Genomic DNA, 21,305 nt, shown 5'->3' on the forward strand with positions numbered 1-21,305 from the left:
GATATATGTTGCATTCATCTTGATGACTTATTCCTTGAATTTGAAATGAACGGACACGTTCGAATAGACGATTTGAGGGATTGTATATGTATGGCCTGGGTGGTTGTTTTAGCCTAGTGTCTGAACTACATATATAATGGCTTCAAAGTCTAGAGGAGCAAGATAGTAGCCCCACCTTGATAGGGTGTGTCGGTGGATTAGCTATGATATCTTCTTCTCGGGATCCAGTCGATGAATGACGAAATGAACCTTGTTTTGAAAGCATGCATTGTATTTACTTCTATATCATGATTGTGATATTGATTATGCATGTTTAGTTGCTTTTACTGGGAAATCTATTTCTCACCGGAGTTATCCGGCTATTGTTTTGTTGTATGTGTCATTGCAATAGGAGGAAGTGGAACCGGGCAAAGGCGGACTTAAAGAACAAGGGATGAAATCGATATAGCGTGAGGATCCGAGTTAGGAGTTATGTGTGTTGTCATGAAGTTTATTGAGTCTTAAACATGATCATGTTAGAAGATACTTGTACCAAGACTTGTAGATGATTGAGTTGTGGTTTTGTTGATGTTTATAGGATTGGAAATATGTTGTAAATCCTTGAATCAACATAAGGTGTCTTGAACTTGATATATGACAATGTTATTGTATGTTATGAGAATTATGATTATGTTGTAAAGCCTTGGAATGGTTTATTCCTAACAATTATAGCATGTTAGAATGCATGTTAGATGTTATGATTGATTAAACCATGTCTAGACTTTGGTAGGACATGATCTTGAATCAATCATAGGCATGATCTCGTTTTTGACAGCAGCTGAGCCATATTTTTTTTCTGTTGGTTTGGCTGGCGCACGGGCGAGCTCCTGCTCGCGCGCGCGCGAGCCAAGCCAGGGGGCCTCGGTCCCATTGGCCGGCGCGCGCGCGAGGGGTGATGCCCGCGCGTGCGCAGAGCAATTTATTTAAAAATTTTTTTTTTATTTTATTCTTTTGTTTTGACTTTGATTATTGTCTAACATGGTTTAATAATGATTAATGAGATTAATGAGAGATTAGAACTCGGGTCATCACAACAGGTGGTATCAGAGCAAGACAATTCTGGACTTAGATAGACAATGAGTGGGGTAGATCGAGTCATCTGCTTTACTTATTTATGATTTATGCTATGATTTAATTACGTGATTGAATTACATGGTTTAAATGATAGCATGATTTACTTTCAAATAATGTATTACAGTATTGTATTTATTTTATTTGAAAGTATGAGTACTATAATTAACGACACATGTTTACTGGAATATCTGGAATGATTAGAGGCATGTGATTTGTTAATTATGATATGCTACCTGATTATCGGATTTGATTGGAAGCATGTCTTGATGTGTACTTCGATTCTTTATTTACACCTGAATCAGAACCGAGTCTTGATCAGAGGTAAGATGATTACAGGAGGACTGAGATAATTTGATGATTTGGTATCCTAATCATTTTGATAATCAGATATGTCTCGACGACCAGGAAGACCTCCTCTTCGACCACAGGTTCCTACTCTACCACAGGTTCCTATTCCTCTGCCAGAACAGACAGTTCATACTCCACCGACAGTTGTTACACCGATAGTGCCTCGAGCTACTGCAGTGCCGAGTAATGAACAGGGAAGTACGTCAAGAGATATGACTGATATGACAGCAACTCCTATGGAAACACTTCTGAAACGTTTCCAATCCTACAAGCCGCCTACTTTGAAAGGTACAGAAAATGCTGTTGAATGCGAGGGATGGCTTGATGATATGGAGATGCTATTTGATTCACTTGACTACGGGGATGAACGGAGAGTTAGATTGATTGGGCACCAGTTGCATGAAGTTGCGAAGAGCTGGTGGTTCACTACAAAAAGAGCTGTGGAGCGTAGAGGAACTGTACTGACTTGGAATGTCTTCAAAACTGAGTTCTACCAACGCTTCTTTCCTGTGTCTTACCGCAAGGATAAAGGGGCTGAGTTTGCAAATCTGAAATAGGGGAATTTGAATATCGAAGACTACGTTGCAAAATTCTCTACATTGCTACGTTTTGCTCCACATGTTGCTGACAGTGACGAGGCTATGGCTGATCAGTTTATCAATGGCCTGAGTCCGGATGTTTTTACACTGGTGAATACAAGGCGACCGAATACCTTTGCTGATGCCTTGAACAGTGCCAAGGGAGCGGAAGCTAGTTTGATACAGCAGCGAGGAGCTTCGTATACCTCACAACCTCTGAGACAGTCATAACCTGCAGCTCCAACTCCTCAACAGTCTTTTCGATTTGAAGGTGGTAGTAGCAGTGGAAAGAAAGGGTTCTTGCAAGCAAGAGGAAAACCGTTTAAGAAGTCTGGGAGCAGTTCTTCGAGTTCCAGTGGTACGAAGCAGAAGTCAGGAGTGTTCTGCAACAGTTGTGGTGGAAATCATCCAACCGATCAGTGCCGAGGTGTATCTGGGAGGTGCCATATATGCCAACAGACGGGTCATTTTGCAAGGGTGTGTCCTCAGAGAAATACTGGACAGGCAAGAGGTGCAGAGTCATCACGATCAGTGGCTCAACCTGGAAGACAGGCCTCTTCTGTTCATTCTTTCCAGCCAGCACATCCACAGCAGCAGACTCGACCAGGTGGAAGTCAGGCAGGCAATCAGCCTCAGAGACAGCAGGCTCATGTCTTTGCTTTGACTGAGGAGCAGGCACAGGGAGCACCTGATGATGTGATTGCAGGTAACTGTTCTATTTCTGGTTATTCTGCTTATGTGTTGTTTGATACAGGTGCATCCCATACGTTTCTATCTGCCAAATTTGTTGCATTGCATTCTTTGCCTGTTGAGTCATTACCAGTTGTAGTATCTGTTTCTTCTCCTTTGGGGAGGGGTCTTATCTCGATTCAGATAGTAAAGAATTGTGTACTACAGTATGAGGGTAATGAGATTGAGATCGATTGTTTTGTACTTGGTATGTCTGATTTTGATTGTATTATTGGGATTGATATGCTGAATAAGTACAGAGCTACCGTCGATTGCTTTCAGAAGGTAGTGAGATTCAGACCTGAGATGGCTGGAGAATGGAAGTTCTATGGTAAGGGTTCACGTGCTAAGATTCCTCTTATTTCTATATTATCTATGACCCGACTTTTGCAGAAAGGAGCGGAGGGATTTCTTGTTTTTGCAGTGGATTTTTTGAAACCTAGCCTGAACCTGGCTGACTTGCCAGTGGTTAGTGAATTTGCGGACGTCTTTCCGGATGAGATTCCAGGATTACCTCCATATCGTGAGATTGACTTCAACATTGAACTGATGCCTGGAACTGCACCGATTTCGAAGGCACCATATCGAATGGCACCAGTGGAATTAAAAGAGTTGAAAGAACAGTTAGAAGATTTATTGGCCAAGGGATACATTCGACCCAGTTTTTCTCCTTGGGGTGCTCCAGTTCTGTTTGTCAGAAAGAAAGACGGATCAATGAGATTGTGTATTGATTACCGGCAACTGAACAAGGCTACGGTAAAGAACAAATACCCTTTGCCTCGTATTGATGATTTATTTGACCAGTTGCAGGGTTCTTCTGTGTATTCCAAGATTGATCTGAGATCTGGATACCATCAGCTGAGAGTTAGGGATTCTGATATTCCTAAGACTGCGTTCAGAACCAGGTATGGCCATTATGAGTTTATAGTTATGCCGTTTGGTTTGACGAATGCTCCAGCTGTATTCATGGCTTTGATGAACCGTGTGTTTCAGAAGTATTTCGATGATTTTGTAATTATCTTTATTGATGATATTCTGATATATTCCAAGAATCTGATTGATCATGCTGAACATCTGAGAACAGTTTTGAAAACCTTACGAGCCGAGAAATTGTATGCTAAACTTTCGAAATGTGAGTTTTGGCTGAAACAGGTTGTCTTTCTTGGACATATTATATCTGGAAATGGTATTTCTGTGGATCCAAGTAAATTAGAAGCAGTGATCAGTTGGTCAAGACCGACATCTGTTCCTGAGATCCGGAGTTTTATGGGATTGGCTGGGTATTATCGTCGATTTATCAAAGATTTTTCCAGTATTGCGAAGCCAATTACTCAGTTAACTCAGAAAAATGCTCCTTTTGTCTGGTCTGAAGCTTGTGAATCTAGCTTTCTTGAGTTGAAGACACGACTGACCAGTGCACCAGTCTTGACGATTCCTTCAGGTACTGGTGGTTTCACTGTTTACTGTGATGCATCTCATCGAGGATTAGGGTGTGTCTTGATGCAGCGAGGACATGTGATTGCTTATGCCTCAAGACAGTTGAAGTCTCACGAAACCAGATATCCGATTCATGATCTTGAATTGGCCGCCATTGTATTTGCTTTGAAGATTTGGCGACATTATCTGTACGGGGAGCAGTTTGAGATTTATTCAGATCACAAGAGTCTGAAGTATCTATTTTCACAGTCAGAATTGAATATGAGACAGCGGAGGTGGCTTGATTTGCTTAAAGACTTTGATTGTGAGATTAAGTACTATTCAGGGAAATCGAATGCGGCAGCAGATGCACTCAGTCGAAAGGTATGTTCTTTGTCCTTATCGACGATTGGTGTATCGAATTTGATTGAAGACTGTTGTCTGTTTGGGTTAGTATTTGATACGAATTATCAACCTCTTCGATTCTATCAAATGAAAGCTGAACCAGCTTTATTGGTAAGAATTCGAGATGCTCAGAAACTTGATCAGAATATACAGAATTCGATTGAGAAAGTCAGATCAGGGCATGTATCTGAATACCGGGTTCGAGATGATCTTCTTTATGTTCACAGTCGCCTTGTAGTGCCTGATATTTCTGATGTGCGACAACAACTACTGACAGAGGCGCATTGTAGTCGTTATAGTATTCATCCTGGAGGTAGGAAGATGTATAATGATCTGAAGACTCGATACTAGTGGAAACCAATGAAGTCTGATATCACTGATTTTGTATCTCGGTGTCTGAACTGCCAACAGGTGAAGGCTGAAAGGAAGAAACCGCCTGGCTTGTTACAGAGTTTATCCGTGCCTGAATGGAAATGGGATCATATTTCCATGGATTTCGTGACAAGATTACCTCGATCTTCTAGAGGTTATGATGCTATCTGGGTGATTATCGATAGATTGACGAAGTCTGCGTGTTTTATACCTTATCGTATGACGTACAGACATGATCAGATGGCAGAGATTTATGTCCGTGAAGTTGTCAGATTACATGGTGTGCCGAAGTCTATTGTATCAGATCGTGATCCTCGATTTACATCTCACTTCTGGCATAGCTTACAGAGTGCTTTGGGTACTCAGCTTCGTTTGAGCACAGCTTATCATCCACAAACAGACGGGCAGTCTGAGCGTACCATTCAGACATTGGAGGACATGTTGAGAGCTGTAGTGCTTGATTTTGGCACGAGTTGGCAAGATTCATTACCTCTTTGTGAATTCTCGTACAACAACAGCTATCAATCGAGTATTGGAATGGCTCCTTTTGAAGCTTTATACGGAAGAAAATGTCGATCTCCTTTGTACTGGGATGATATTTCAGAAGTACCTGACACTGGCCCTGATATGATACGTGATCTGACTGATCAAGTGAAGCTTATTCAGACAAGAATGAAGACAGCTCAAGATAGACAAGCGAAATATGCTAACATTCGACGTCGACCTTTGTCTTTTGAACAGGGGGATCGAGTATTCCTGAAGATTTCTCCTTTCAGAGGTACAGTCAGATTTGGCAAGCGAGGGAAGTTGTCTCCACGCTACATTGGTCCGTATGAAATTCTGGAGAAAATAGGCAATCTTGCCTATCGATTAGCTCTTCCTCCAGCGTTATCTGGAATACATGATGTCTTTCATGTATCAATGCTTCGAAAGTATCTTTCTGATGAATCTCATGTACTTCAATCTGATGAAGCTGAACTTGACGAGACTTTGAGTTATTTTGAAAAGCCGATTCAGATTCTTGATCGTAAAGAGAAGCAACTTCGTACGAAGACTATTCCGCTTGTGAAGGTTCAGTGGAGTCGTCATGGTATTACAGAAGCGACTTGGGAGACTGAATCAGATATGAGACAACGATTTCCAGAGTTATTTTCTTGATGTGAGTCTCCTTTAGTTTTCTGTTATCTGATATCTGTGATATGATTTGTTGATATTACTAAGATTTCGAGGACGAAATCGAGTCTTAGTGGGGGGGAATTGTAACACCCGGAATTATTTAATTTTAATCCGAGAATAATTAATTTGGGAATATTTGGAGTTTTGATTTAAATTCTAATATTCTTAAATTGATTAGGATTGAAATTGAATGAATGGAGGAATTAAGGACTGAATTACAATTATTGCATAGTTGAGGGGCTAAAGTGCAAAATTGTGATTGTTAGTGGGACACTTGTTATTCCTAGGCTTAGTCACGTGTAATTATCTTGAAATTCCATCAGATTCTTCAGCCCAAGGAAAGAAAAGAACCGAGAGCAACTTTCAAGAGATCTTCAAGCTTCATCTTCATATTCAAATCCTTATATCTTGAGCTACGGTTATCCGAATTCGATTCCGAAAGATGTTTTGGAATCCTCTCGACAAGACCTTCGATTTGATGTAAGTTTTTCTGTCTTTCATGTTGGTTTGAGAATTCGAAATGGACAGGGATCAGAAGTTGTAATGAATTTGATGGTTTTGATCTTCTAGCTTTGATGTTCTTGAAGTTTGGTTAAAGACTGATGTGTATATCATGTCCTTATGATTTCCAGATATGTTTCGATTGATATATACTTGCTGATATGTTGAGTTGAGTTGTTGAACATCTGATATGAATGTTAGAAATGATTTTGAGTTGTTCGGGATCGCCGAAGTAATACCGAAATGCCGTCGAACTCTTGAATCGAAATGATTTGCTATTGTTCTTGGAATCTGAAGTTGTTGAACTATTAGCTGATGATTCCTTGTTTGTTATGCTATGATTTCAGTGTGTAAACAGGACAAGTGAACTCGAGAACGTTGAATTCGAAACCGATAGAAGAACACACAAGGTTGGTTGAGTTTCCTTTGAAGTTCTTGTGGAAGGTTGAGTTGATATTGAACAGAATTTGAGTTGTGTTTGGTAATTGATCTTGGACAGAATTGGACAAGCTCAAAGACATCCTAGACATCACATTTGAAAGGTAAAAGTGGACTACTATTTGATTGGGGTTACAACTCGAGATGGTTTGTATCGAGTTTCCACAATTCACATACTTGTTTGCTTAAGTGCTCTTATGTGTTTTACCTTGATTACTTGGATAAGTCTTTGATATAATGAATGCTTTGATTATGATATATGTTGCATTCATCTTGATGACTTATTCCTTGAATTTGAAATGAACGGACACGTTCGAATAGACGATTTGAGGGATTGTATATGTATGGCCTGGGTGGTTGTTTTAGCCTAGTGTCTGAACTACATATATAATGGCTTCAAAGTCTAGAGGAGCAAGATAGTAGCCCCACCTCGATAGGGTGTGTCGGTGGATTAGCTATGATATCTTCTTCTCGGGATCCAGTCGATGAATGACGAAATGAACCTTGTTTTGAAAGCATGCATTGTATTTACTTCTATATCATGATTGTGATATTGATTATGCATGTTTAGTTGCTTTTACTGGGAAATCTATTTCTCACCGGAGTTATCCGGCTATTGTTTTGTTGTATGTGTCATTACAATAGGAGGAAGTGGAACCGGGCAAAGGCGGACTTAAAGAACAAGGGATGAAATCGATATAGCGTGAGGATCCGAGTTAGGAGTTATGTGTGTTGTCATGAAGTTTATTGAGTCTTAAACATAATCATGTTAGAAGATACTTGTACCAAGACTTGTAGATGATTAAGTTGTGGTTTTGTTGATGTTTATAGGATTGGAAATATGTTGTAAATCCTTGAATCAACATAAGGTGTCTTGAACTTGATATATGACAATGTTATTGTATGTTATGAGAATTATGATTATGTTGTAAAGCCTTGGAATGGTTTATTCCTAACAATTATAGCATGTTAGAATGCATGTTAGATGTTATGATTGATTAAACCATGTCTAGACTTTGGTAGGACATGATCTTGAATCAATCATAGGCATGATCTCGTTTTTGACAGCAGCTGAGCCATATTTTTTTTTCTGTTGGTTTGGCTGGCGCACGGGCGAGCTCCTGCTCGCGCGCGCGCGAGCCAAGCCAGGGGGCCTCGGTCCCATTGGCCGGCGCGCGCGCGAGGAGTGATGCCTGCGCGTGCGCAGAGCAATTTATTTTAAAAAAAAATTTTTTTTTATTCTTTTGTTTAGACTTTGATTATTGTCTAACATGGTTTAATAATGATTAATGAGATTAATGAGAGATTAGAACTCGGGTCATCACACCCCCTGTCGAAAACTCATGAACTCCCGAATCATTCGGTTGTGCACATCCTCAGTAAAATATTTGGCGAAGAACATCCGCCTGAACTCCTCCCATGTCAAAGTCTGCGAGTTCACACCTCGAACTACGCCCTCCCACCAAAGGGCTGCATAGCTCTTCATCATGTACACCGCACAATTTACTTTATCGGCATCTGTGAGCCCCATATAAGCAAATATGGTCTCCAAGGAACGGATCCACCCCTCAGCCATGAGTGGATCAGTGGCACCAGAAAAATCCTTCGGTCCCTTCTTCTGGAACCGTTTCGCAACGTCCTCATCGTGTGTAAGTCGGGGTCGTGCTGCCTATTGCTCCAACAGTGCGGTGATTCCTGTCATCATAGTAGCACTGGCCTGCTCTAGTGTTGTAAGCGGATTTCCAAAACAATTGGAAAAATCTTACAAGTCGGCTATGGGGCTGATTTCTCTGCTGGGGAACATGGAGATGGGGAAGAAGGGATGAGGAGGCGGCTAGGTGAATTTACGGTAGGTTTAAGGGGTAGGATTAGGTTAAATCTTTAATAAAACAAGGTTAAGATATTAAGTAATTATTGAATAAAATAAAATAAACTTAAAACTCTTAAATACAAAATAATTAAATCTGATATTTAACTTAAATCCCGAAATATAAAAAAAGGGGATTTTTAAAATTTATTAAAAGTCATTAAAATTACTTATTTTTGATAAAAATGGACGCATATATATATATATACTAATAAATGCTACAATTTTCATGAAATAATACCTTAAAATAATATTTTAGGGCTCTTAAAAATCTCATAAAATATATTGGATGAAAAACTAATATTTTGTCCGTCCACGGTCCAGCCTACGCGATCATAAAATAACTTTTCTCAAATAATTTTATAAATTACCACCTAGCGGTTTAAATGCCGCAATAATATTTAAAACATGCAAATAAATCACATAATTCACATAATAACTCATAAAAATAATTTAACACATTTTCACATTATTTTAAAATTATTAAATCTCATAGTTATTCATGCGAATTTACGTAACGAATTTTTGGGCGTTACACAAATCATGGTCTCGCCCTCTAGGTGAGACTAAAAATATGGGACCTCACCCTTGAGGAGAGGCCTAAACTAGGGGACTTGCCCACCTTGGGCTAGCTCCACTCTAGATACCTTTTTCCACCATCATCGTCCTCTTCTACTTCTCCATTCTCTCCTTCATTGCTCATTGCTCTATTCACATATTCAACTATAAGCTCCCTTTCTCACCTCACAAATCCTTACTTCCATGAAGTCTTGACTCATAAAGTTTCCTCCAAGCTAGGGTCTAACTTGTTGAGATTAAGCTTCATGCTCTGGAAAATAGTGTACCTCTTCACTCTTGTCACCTCCTTTAGATACAATTGGCAACTCTAACTTTAACATGTCTCGTTTCTACCTCCTACCCTCATGAACCGAGCTCACTCTCTAGAGCTGAACTTAATCATTGGTTCTTGGCTATGGACTCTAAGCATGTGATGGAATCACTCGTGGGATATCACTTATCTTTATTGATTTTAGCAAATCTCTTATAAAAATTTCTTTTTAACATTTTAATATGTTATAAAACCGAGGAAAGAGAATGGTAATTTCTTATTCAAGAGTTCGTTAGGGTTCCTCAAATGAAATGTATGAGCACGGTTTTTTTTACTTCCTTTTATAGACTTTTGATGCCTAGGAGTGTTTTATTTAATTAATTAATTAATTTATTTATTTTTATTTAGAAATTGATGTCTAAGTTTAAAAAGCACAAGGACCAAGGAATTTTTATATTCTAATAAAATTTTCACATAAAGTTCATAAATGACAAAATACAGAGGATTTGAGCGTAACATATATTGCTTTATTTTTTTTATAAAAAAATAGGAAATTTAAAACGTGGGCTGCTTCAAAGTTCTACCCATCAGTCCAAGACACTGGTGACTAGACAGGAAATCACGTGCATTGCTTTTTTATTTAAATTTTCCCCTATATAATCCCATTATTCTATCTTTGCCAAGTACTTGTTAATTCCCATATCCGATTATAACTAATCTTTCTCATTTGGAAGCCAAGCCAAATATGGCTGCCAACCTAATAGTTGTGATCTTGATGCTAATTTCCTTATTGATACCGAATTCGAATGCTAGAAAAGAAGGGGCAAAAGAAGAGTTAGCATGGTTGCAGAACATATGCTGTACTGGAAATGAAAAGGTAGTCAAGCTCCATTTCTTTCTTCAAGACGTGCAAGCTGGCATAAACGAAACTGTATTCGAGGTCGCGAGGGCTTCCATCTCTGCGAATTCCCCGTCGAACTTCGGCTTGGTACGAGTATTGGACGATCTTGTGACGGCTGGGCCCGAAAAAGATTCGGAGAAACTGGGAAGGGCTCAAGGGACGATCACTTACATAGATTTGGAGACATCAGCTTTAGGCATGAACCTTAACATTGTTTTCACGGCTGGTCCGTACAGTGGGAGTACACTCTGCATTCTAGGACGAAACCCGATAACGGTCGACCAACGCGAGCTGCCGGTGGTTGGCGGCACCGGAATATTCCGCATGGCACGTGGCTATGTTATCGGCAACACTTACGATTACGACACTTACACCGAATATGGCGTGTTGGAATACAATGCTTATGTTTCCTACTTCGATGATTCCAGCATACGCACGCTGCAGGGGGATCAGTGAAATTAATTAGCTAGGGTTCAACCATATGTAAAAGCTACGTACGTATCGGTGTCTTTTATCGTCTGCACTAGCTGTGGTGCAATAATTTAGTGAAAAAATCTAGTCAATTGCTTTATTTTGGAGGGGATGAATCACTTGGTGTGTTATCTACTGTTCGTTGTATGTTTGGGAGAGTATATATATTGAGTCTCCAATTCAAGATTTTGTTTTTATGACAGATCAGCTATAAGTATAGTTTTTTTTTTTTTTTAATTTAGTTATAACAACGATTTTGAGGAAATAATTGGGAGTGGCGAGATTTGGATTTGGGAAGATGAGGAGCCAGGTAAACGTGTTGACCCCCACCCCAACCCCACTCCTACAAACCCAAAAGGGGCATCTGCTTGCAGGAAACTTGTTAGGACTCTTAGGAGTATGATAGATTTATTTTATTTATTTATTTATTTTTATTGAGTTAAGGAATACTATGATAGATTAATTATGTGTAATCATAAAGTGGTCTAGTGTTTACAAAAATTAAGGTTGTCATACCGTACTAAAATACCGAATTATCGGTATATCGTACTGAAATTTTTTCGATATACTGAAATTTTTTCGGTATATCGAATTTTTTTTGGATATCTATACGGTATGAGTATGGATTTTTCTTACCAAAACTTCTGAATTTCGGTATCGGTATTGGTATCAATATAAATTTTTTTCATATCAATATTTTTAGTACGGTTTACCGAAAATACACTCCTAACAAAAACTGAAAATCTGTGTGAGAGCCATTGTCCTACTTGTTGCAGGTATTCTTACTTGATTAGCCGGTGGTATCATCTACGTGGCATAGTTTGATAATTCCATAATTATGGATATGAGGACATATCCAGATTAGTGAAGGAGATTAAAATATCAAATAAAAGAGATAAGAATATCAACATCAGTTTTGCGGATCTTAAGCATGGGGAGGAACGAGTTGCAAAGTGTCTTGTGGCTCATGTTATCTCGCCAAAATCTATAAATCGGGATACGTTTCGTATGTAAATTCCTCGTATTCTACAATTTAAGAGGAAAGTAGAGATTGAATTTGTTGGAGAGAACACTTTTATTCTGGAATTTACTTCGTAAGACGACAGGAGGAGGGTTTTGTTAGAAGGGCCTTGGAGTTTCTTCCAAGACATCATCGTGAATATTGAACCTAAAGGGATGGATGATCCTCGTTCGTTGAGTTACAATGAGGCATCATTTTGAGTACAGTACCATAATGTGCCTATGTATTTCTCGAACAAGCACTACAACAAAATTGGTCATCGACAACAGTTGAAAGACAACGCTTTTTACAAAAAGCGTTGTTAAAAAAGGAAACACAACGCTTTTATGATAAAGCGTTGTCTTTATTTTTTAAAATTTGTAAAAGACAACATTTTTTTCGTCATCCACAACGTTTTTAAAAAGCGTTGTAGATGAGCGTTTTTTTTTATATACAACAACGCTTTTTGTAGATAATATTTTTTTAATTTTAAATAATAATAATATAATAAAAGTTAAAATACATCTATTATATTACCCTTACCCTTACCCTTACCCTTTACGTCTGACAAAAAAAAACCCAAAATCCCCAAACCCTTAATCGCGATTTTTCCCTTTCTTTTTTTGCTCTCTTTCGATTCCAATTTGACAAAACCTTAATCGCTATTTCTTCCTCTTCTTTCTGCTTTCTCCCCGAACCCTAGCAGCCTTTCCATGTCGTCGATTTACCGCCCTAACGGCCGGAAAGATACAGGCTGAAGCTAGAAAAGGTAAGATTTCGTACTTTGCTTCAATTTAATACCAAAATATTGAGGAATCTTGGGCCAAAGCTCAAACCATGGCGTCCTGTTAGCGACTGGAGCTGCGTGGGTTTTTGTTCTTCGCGACTTTGAGCCATTTCTGGTCGTTTCTTGGTTTTCCAGATTTGCTATCAATTAATCGTCTCTCCCCTTCGCTCACTCGATCGTCTCCCATACTCCGCGTTACTCTCTTTGAAATTAGCCGCCGGGAAACTACCGATTGCACAGTTGGTTTGACGCTGGGTAAGATTGGTTATTTGCCTTGAGCTCTTGTAGATTCTCTAATTTGTGTTTATTTTATTAACAATCCAGGCTTCTTGACTATGTAAGCGTTGATTCACTTTGTTCTGCTCTGTTGGTTTATTAACTATCTAAGTGTTATGTGACATTGATATTATCCTTCTTATGTTTTCTCCTACAAGAAAGCTTTCGATTTTTCGAGGACCACGCAGGTAGATTTCGAGCATTTAGTTTAGTTTGTATTGTGCCATGTGATTGAGTCGTGAATCTTTGTTTTTTAATCTTGCATTTTTTGGTTGGTGGAATTGTAAATGTTGTCATGTTAGGCTAGTAGTACATGTATCTATCTCCTCATATGGTTTACCAAGAAATTTCGTTTATCAAATATGAATTTTTAGTGAAATTGTGCATGAAATCGAAAACTTTATTCAGTTGAGATGAACTATCTGCTCGCTGGCCCTTGCTTGTGTGACGAAAGAGAATAAATAGCATACATTAATAGTGGAAATTACTGAATGTGTCTTATTGGATTCTATAAGCTAGACAATGACTGAAGACTACGGGTTCATATAAACCAATAAGTTTCTGAAGTAGAAGTTAAAATGCAAGCTTTCGGTATTCTTGTTCAAGTAAAATTCACATGGACGATTTGGTGCTAAATACCAGCTCTACTTGTTTTCGCTTTCAGCAACATTGATGAGATGATTGCAAAATATGCTCAACTTACACCAAAAGAAAGGGCTAAAAGGTACACGGTGATAGTTACACTTGATTTTGTTTCTGTCAAGTTGAAGCATTGTGGACGCAACTTATTCTTCTTTTTTCCCATCTTATGGCCTTTGAACAGGAGATTGGAGAGTCTCGAAGTAAGTTCAATGTTTATGTATGAATCCTGTTTCTTAAATTATTCCTCTTTCGGAAAAGAGTAATTGAATTTCGTGCCTTTGGATTCATTAAATGATAGACATTGAAAAGAAATTTCAAGAAGCTCGACCAGGATGTTGATATAGAAGAGTTTCTTGATGCAAGGTGGATATTATATTGGTCAACTATATTTATTTTCTCTTCTTTGTAATTTATGATCAATTATACTTTCATCTGCTCTGTGTTAATTTTCCTTTTCAATTTTTGCAGTACACCGTCAGTCGAGGTACATCTCAGTTTTACTTGCATCATCTATAATTATTAAATTTTTAGCCTACTACATCAAGGGCCATCCTTAAAATCTTCTCCTGGTGATCTGCTACTGCTAGGAAATGCAAAACTGGGTGAGGATGTTGCGTGATCAGCTTACTCAAGTACATAACAGACTAAGGTAAAGCTAAAATTCTTTAGCACATCAAATATGATTTTTAATGGTCTTTTTTGTTAATAGAAGCACAGAGGTTCAAAGTTCTCTCCAAGTTGCTATTTCAACTACAATGATGATAAAACAATCCAAATCTTAGAAAAACTTATTTTTCCCCTGGTTGATACTCATTACTCAGGCTTCTGAAAAATAAGATGTAGTGCTTGCTATCTTTATTTCAAATCATTAATTTTGAGCAACATGTGTACAATGGATTTGAGACGTGGATTTCAAACCAATCCTCAATCCAAATATAACCTAAAAGAAATCAAGCAACGAGTTCAAGGTAGTTTCTGGGATGAGTATAAAACTATGAAGAAATAAATTCAAGCATTACATCACAACAACCAAAATTTTCGATAGCAATTTGAAATAAACACAGCAATACATTTTATTTTTCAGAAGCCTAAGTATCAACCATGGGAAATGATAAGTTTCTCTAAGATTTTGATTGTTCAACCATTGTAAGTTGAAATAGCACCTTCATGTGCAGGGGCTTTTGAGCTCATCAAGGATTCCATCAAGTATCCAATCGAATCCATTGCCATTCGTTTCAACATTTAATATGATTATTAGTTATTGTTTCATGTTCACTTAGCGTCTCATGGCTTCATGTTCATATAGACTGAAGATGTTTTTCGTTTTATATTTTGTTTGGAATTGATTTTTCAGTGTTTATGTCTATTATTTATGCATATGAAAATGGAATACATTCTTGGAAGCATGCTTTTGTATGCGTCTTTAGCTTTGGTTTTGTTAATTAAGTAATCTTCTGCATGTTTTGATGCAGTTGGCTTAAAGTTTTGAAGATGATTTTGTGTTTATTTTCAGTGAGTACAATTTTTCTCGCTAGAACACTTCTTGTTAATTTCTTATCTATTTTAAGTCAATCACCAAAGCTAATTTTTTCAACTTACGGTAAGTAGTCTTGAGGATTTTGCTGCTTTTTTTCATGTTAATTTTTTCAACTTACGGTAGTGATTGTTCCTTAATTTCATCGAAGCATGAAATTCTTGAATCATATTTGGAATATGTTGAAGATAAATAAAGGCTAAAATGCCAGTGTAAGGAATTGGTAATTGTAATTGTGAGATCTACTAGAGTAGAAACAGAATATTTCTCTGATGTTTCCTTCATGAGCTCCATTGTCTTGTTATCACAGTAATTCTTCTACTTCGCGATGATAAGAAAACAAACGATGAAATGTGTTTATAAACTAAAAGCTATGCCAATATCTTACTATGAATATGCATGAATATTGGAGAAAATTCTGCGAAACAGTGAAAGTTAAAATCATCATTGCCCTGTGAGTAGTTAATATTGGATGACAAATTTTGTCCGGTATATTGTTTCCATAAAGGCGTTTAGTAAACAGAGAATGAATTTGGAATTTGAACCGAAGTTATTTAGGTTTTCTAATTCCAATACCTTGTATCCTCGTCCTGTCTAGTGACGATTCTAATATGTGGATTTCATGTGGAACACTGTTCTTCTTAGGTAAAATTTTTGTTCTGTTTAAGATATATATATATATATATATATATATATATATATATACACACACACACACACTGCCTTAAATGTACACGCCTATAATAATAAAAAGCTTATATATATATTAATTTTATCTGCAAGTAAAAAATTTTAAATGAGTTCAGAGAGGCTGGATGCATGCAGTAGCTCTATTTATAGTAATGTTGGGGTAGAATTGTTCATAATTAAAGTCCTTGTATATTATATATATATACACGCTTCACCGATCCAAGCCATTCCACAAATTAATCTAAAACACTTATAAGATGCATATAGCTGAAAGATTGAAGATGAAGTTGAAGAAAGGGCCATGGACTCGGGAAGAAGACAAGAAGCTGCTGGCTTATATTGCTCAGCATGGCCATGGCAGCTGGCGCATCCTTCCTGCTAAAGCTGGTAAGTAACTACCATGCATGAACATATATATACACACCCTTACCAGAAATTAATATAATTAAATTTAACCTTAATTAAGAATTAACTACGTACTGATGATTAATTTGATCCTTTTTCTCTCGATCGAGTATTTAATTAATTTGTACCAGCAGCAAGATGTAATAATTTAGATGTCTGGTGGTGTAAAATTCAGGGCTTCAGAGATGTGGAAAAAGCTGCAGATTAAGGTGGACAACAAGAAAGTTGTTGTCTTGTTCAATGTACCTGGGTTTTGCACAGCTGCATATGTGGGTAAGTAAGATTGTAGCTTGTAGGCTGTCTAGGTGATGCATGAGGGTACTGCATGAGGGTATATGTAGGTGATGCATGGTGGTGGCAAGAGACTACTGCATGAGGGTATATGTAGGTGATGCGCTCCTGTCGCGGGATCGCAGCCTATACGCAACTTCAAGACGTCACATCTCCGATATTAAATTAAGATAAGAGTATTTTGAATGTTTTTTGTTTATAATTGATCAAATATTTTCCTTTTTTACTTTTCAGGGGCTTCTATTATCCTTGCAGAATTGTCCATGGAGGCTGGTTTGCCCTATGGTTTCCTTAACATTGTTCATGGCACCACTGTACGTTTATGTTAGTGACCAATTTGCATGATGCAACATGAACACTCTTTATGCCAACTCTGTGCAAGATGGTAGACAAGAATTATGGTATCTAACACCTCTCTCTTAGAAAATACTATCTCCTCTATAATGTCGGCAAAACAAAAACTATATTACTATATAATAGTTTGTAAAATTTATGTTTAACTCTAGAGATACATTTTCTTTTCATTTTATTTTGGATGTGACCAATTTTACCTTACTTTCTAATTTGATGTGATGACTCCTTTATTTTTGCAGTTCTTGTCATAGAAAAAGTTATGTGTACCACTGCCGCAGTCTTGAGAGGGAAGACTATACTCTCTAACGACTCAAATATAAGAGAAAATAGCAAGTTTGTTGACATTTATCATACACTTGCTGTACTTCAGTCCTAAATCGATGACAATGTAAGAGATTTTCTTTCCAATGGAATTACGAGTCAGCAAATTCAGTTTTTTTATAAGATGTATGTGCTGAATTTATTTTGAAAAATACATATTCTGAAAAAGAATTTGGTGTCCCGTGTATTGTGAAAGATGAATCTTTTTATACGGCAAGCTGGGCGTGTACTATTGATGGAACTCCATTTTTGGTGGCTGGAGGACTTAATGGAATTATCTGTGTTATTGATACTGGCAGTGAGAAGATATATAAGGTAATATTTTGTTATGTAGTTAATTATTTTCCATCCATACTTGTTGATTGCTTCCTATAGAGCATAGACTATATAGTTGGAAACAGGATAATAATAGGTAAAATAAAGAAAAGTTAGATCCATTTCTGGTTTTCAGGTGGATACATTAAGCTTAGATTTAGTAAAAAAGTAGTTGAGAAACATTAAGAAATATTGGTTATGTTAATGTGAGGCCACAGTTTTGATTTTACCTGTTCATGTACTAGTGTCATGCGAATGAATGCGAACCAGTTAACATGAGGTGTATTTTTTGAAATAAAGTAATTAATAACCTTTGCTGATCTCAAAACATCTTTTACGGTGACACTATTTGGAATCAAAATTTACTTGAAAACAAAGGTTGTTTATACCTTGGTATGCCATTAATTATGGTTCTCTGTCAGGCATTGTTCAGCGTTGATATTGTATTCTTCAAGAAATTGCTGATACAAATTGATCTACAGGTGCATAGGATTTCAGCTTGTGAAACTATGGGATCAGCAACTACCATTTGCAGTGATAAGACAAGAACTTTGACATGGCCGAGATGAACCTGAAGAATTCGATTATTTGTTATATTTGAATGATTTTTGTTATATTTGAATGATTTATAATATTGAAATATTGTATATTAGATTTAATTTTCAAAAATTTTTAATATTGAGTGATAATATTGAAAATTTGTGAATTAAATTTTAATTTTTTTTGTTTTTTATTTGAGAAAAGACAACGCTTTTTAAACGTTGTCGTAGGTGAAAAAAGCGTTGTCGTTACTAAAAAAACAATGCTTAAAAAGCGTTGTCCTTTTCAAATATCACAACGCTTTTTATGCGTTGTCTTTGCTCAAAACGACAACGTTTTTTAAGCGTTGTCTTTGACCGCGGCCTTTCCCAACACTGGCTACGACAACGTTTTTTTGTGACAAATACAACGCGGAAAAAGCGTTGTCGTATTTAGATACGACAACGCTTAAAAAAGCGTTGTCTTTTTCAGAAATGACAACGCTTTTTCCGCGTTGTCTTTGAGCGTGGTCTTTTACAACACTGGCTACGACAACGCTTTTTTGGGGACATTAACAACGCGGAAAAAGCGTTGTCTTTGGCCGTTTTTCTTGTAGTGAAGAATATTAGGGAGAAGATTGGTGTGCATATTGATTTGGTTTAGGAGGTGGATCAAGGTGATTCTGGCTCGTATTTTTGAACCAAAGTTCGGATTCAGGTTCTCTTAAATATTCGAAAGCCATTGAAAAAGTTCGTTTGTGTTGGTGTTGAAGATGAGGAGGATGTAATAATCCTCCTTACATATGAAAGGCTTCCTGATTTTTGTTATAGATGTGGAGTCATAAGGCATTCTTTTCGAACCTGTGGGGAGAAATCGGAGGAGAAAGATGAGTTGAGTTTTGGTGTCTGGATAAGAGCTAATACTTCGAGGAATAAGGGAAGGAGTCGTTATTCACCTTTGAAAACTCCTAAACCTAGCCAACCTTGTTCGGATTTGGTTATTCGGGAGATGAGGAGGATTGATGATCATGAAACGGAGGGGCATGCCGATCTTTTAGGGCGGGAGAAAAGTCAATTATTGGGATAGGGGTTGAATAACTTGGAAGTGGGTGGAAACAGTAACATGGTTGTATTAGATGGTACTGTTGAAATGGTGGAGATGGTGTGAGACCTCGGTTCTAAACATATAATTAAGGAGTAAACAATAATTAAGCATACAAGATTCAAGAACTAAAAGCAAAGCCAAAACAAAAGAAAATTTTTTTTTTAAAGGGGCCGCGCTCGGGCGGCCATAAACTGCCGCTCGAGCGCGCCCTACTCCTTGGCGCTACTGGAATATATGGAATGGGGTGCGCTCGGGCTGCTAAAAAATGCAGCTCGAGCGCCCTCCTACAGCAGAAACAGAACAACAGAATTTATGCTAAAACTCAAGTCCAAAACCATCAACTAATAATCATGCATTACAATCATGAATTCTTCAACTAATACATGAAGTTCTAGAGTTGATCAAATGTCCAAAAGGCTAGAACATGCAACGATCATATCTCGACAAGGCTATTACAATATGAATACAAACATAAGAAGTTCGAATTCTAACATGTTACTATCTAAACTAGATGAACATGCTGACACGACTTCTAAACCGAGTCTCACTACTAGCTCTCCCTCTTGAAGCTAACCATGCCTCTTCTGACTTGGTCCTGCCCCACCTGTTGCCAAGTACACATACAAAACAAAGCAACAGCCGAAAAACCGGTGAGAATGATAATCCCAGTAAAAGCAACATATCAAAAATGGATATACAACATGCTATCAAAACAACATATTCAAGTCGAAGCTAAAGATATGCATGTCTTTAAAACCAGGATATCGATTCTGATAAACAAGGGAGTGCTGCTCTGCTTTTGGGATCCCGAGGATGAGATCACGTAACGACTCACCGATTCTCCCAATCGAGGTGGTGCCACGTATCCCACTCCTCTAGACTTTGAGCAACCATAATGAGTATGCTAGCACTAGGCGAAATACTACAACCTAGGCCACTCAATCATAGTTCCCAAACATCTAAACAAAAAGGGCGGTTCTGCCCACTGAAAACAAGATTGGCTCAAGATGAATGCATAACAGAAACATAAAACATAAGCCATTTAACAAAAGCCAAAACAATCAAACAAAACACAAGTTCCTCATGCTAGAACAAGTGTAGATGCAAGTACGTGATTTCAAAAGGGAAAACTCGAGAACCACAGTCCCGAGTATGCTATCCCGCTACAATGACTGCTTTTATCTTTCAATGCAGTAGCTTCCAACTCTGGATACGCTACAAAAGAGACTGTATCAACAACTATACAATCTAACAACAACAAGGCAACGGTTCAAGGAATGCTCTATACCGTTCTTTGCTCAAATCTCGGAAACGATCAAATAGCTGCTAACTCTGGGCTTGAAAACTCCAAACGAATCTGTTCAGATACAAGAGATGATTGATCAATAACCACGATCAACTTACAAGCCAAGTTCATAACTCAAAAACGGTTCGAAATCTCCAAAACTCAAACCGACGGCATAACGGCTATAACTTGAACAAACCGGCAACGCAGACAGCAGTTCAATACCGATAACAACTCAATTCAATGCTAATACAACAACAACAAGACAAACCCAAAAAATCTCAAAAACATGATTTTCGAAAATGGCTTCCAAAAATCATAACAATTCCGAACGTCGCTCTATTTCAAAACCGACAGATAATAAATGATCAGAACTCTGTCAAGAACAACATACTCGAATCTAGAACGATTCTAACAACATCCAAAAACTAGAATGTATCGGATCGAAGAAGAACTTACGATATAACAGAGCTCTCACTGCAGTGATCGATAATCTGCCTTCAGAAATAAATTCCAACGGCCGGATCGAGCTCGGACTGAAATCTAGGAGCTTGGGAGAAAGCTTGGGGCGTTTCAATGGAGTCTCTCGGTTGAGAGGAGGAGGAGTATGACTTTGGAAAACAATTTCAAGTGTAGAT

General features: G+C 37.7%; 2 protein-coding genes and 1 long non-coding RNA gene across 6 annotated transcripts; all 3 read left to right on the plus strand.

The window, feature by feature from the left end:
- The first annotated feature begins 7,001 nt into the window (after positions 1 to 7,001).
- Positions 7,002 to 7,810, plus strand: LOC140866189 (uncharacterized). The gene is made up of 3 exons (XR_012144812.1): positions 7,002 to 7,048; positions 7,138 to 7,180; positions 7,722 to 7,810. It is a non-coding gene; the product is annotated as an uncharacterized lncRNA (long non-coding RNA).
- A 2,664-nt stretch (positions 7,811 to 10,474) lies between these two features.
- On the plus strand, positions 10,475 to 11,346 carry LOC140866188 (dirigent protein 22-like). The gene has a single exon (XM_073271100.1). The coding sequence runs from the start codon at positions 10,518 to 10,520 to the stop codon at positions 11,127 to 11,129; it is 612 nt and encodes a 203-aa protein (XP_073127201.1). The 5' UTR covers positions 10,475 to 10,517; the 3' UTR covers positions 11,130 to 11,346.
- A 1,376-nt stretch (positions 11,347 to 12,722) lies between these two features.
- LOC140866848 (uncharacterized) lies at positions 12,723 to 18,336 on the plus strand. Of its 4 annotated transcripts, XM_073271903.1 has the most exons (13): positions 12,723 to 12,913; positions 13,067 to 13,186; positions 13,872 to 13,931; positions 14,031 to 14,049; positions 14,148 to 14,212; positions 14,318 to 14,333; positions 14,437 to 14,498; positions 16,331 to 16,460; positions 16,654 to 16,751; positions 17,004 to 17,170; positions 17,363 to 17,511; positions 17,641 to 17,759; positions 18,242 to 18,336. In XM_073271903.1, exons 8-10 carry the CDS (start codon positions 16,331 to 16,333, stop codon positions 17,112 to 17,114), a joined length of 339 nt encoding a protein of 112 aa, XP_073128004.1. In that variant the 5' UTR covers positions 12,723 to 12,913; positions 13,067 to 13,186; positions 13,872 to 13,931; positions 14,031 to 14,049; positions 14,148 to 14,212; positions 14,318 to 14,333; positions 14,437 to 14,498; the 3' UTR covers positions 17,115 to 17,170; positions 17,363 to 17,511; positions 17,641 to 17,759; positions 18,242 to 18,336. The 4 variants fall into 4 exon arrangements, with proteins under 4 accessions (XP_073128004.1, XP_073128003.1, XP_073128006.1 ...); XM_073271902.1 differs by having other exon boundaries at positions 17,363 to 17,759; XM_073271905.1 differs by having other exon boundaries at positions 16,341 to 16,460; positions 17,363 to 17,759.
- Positions 18,337 to 21,305: the final 2,969 nt, after the last annotated feature.

This window comes from Henckelia pumila, chromosome 4 (assembly GCF_033568475.1).
Source record: "Henckelia pumila isolate YLH828 chromosome 4, ASM3356847v2, whole genome shotgun sequence".
Lineage (NCBI taxonomy): Eukaryota > Viridiplantae > Streptophyta > Magnoliopsida > Lamiales > Gesneriaceae > Henckelia > Henckelia pumila.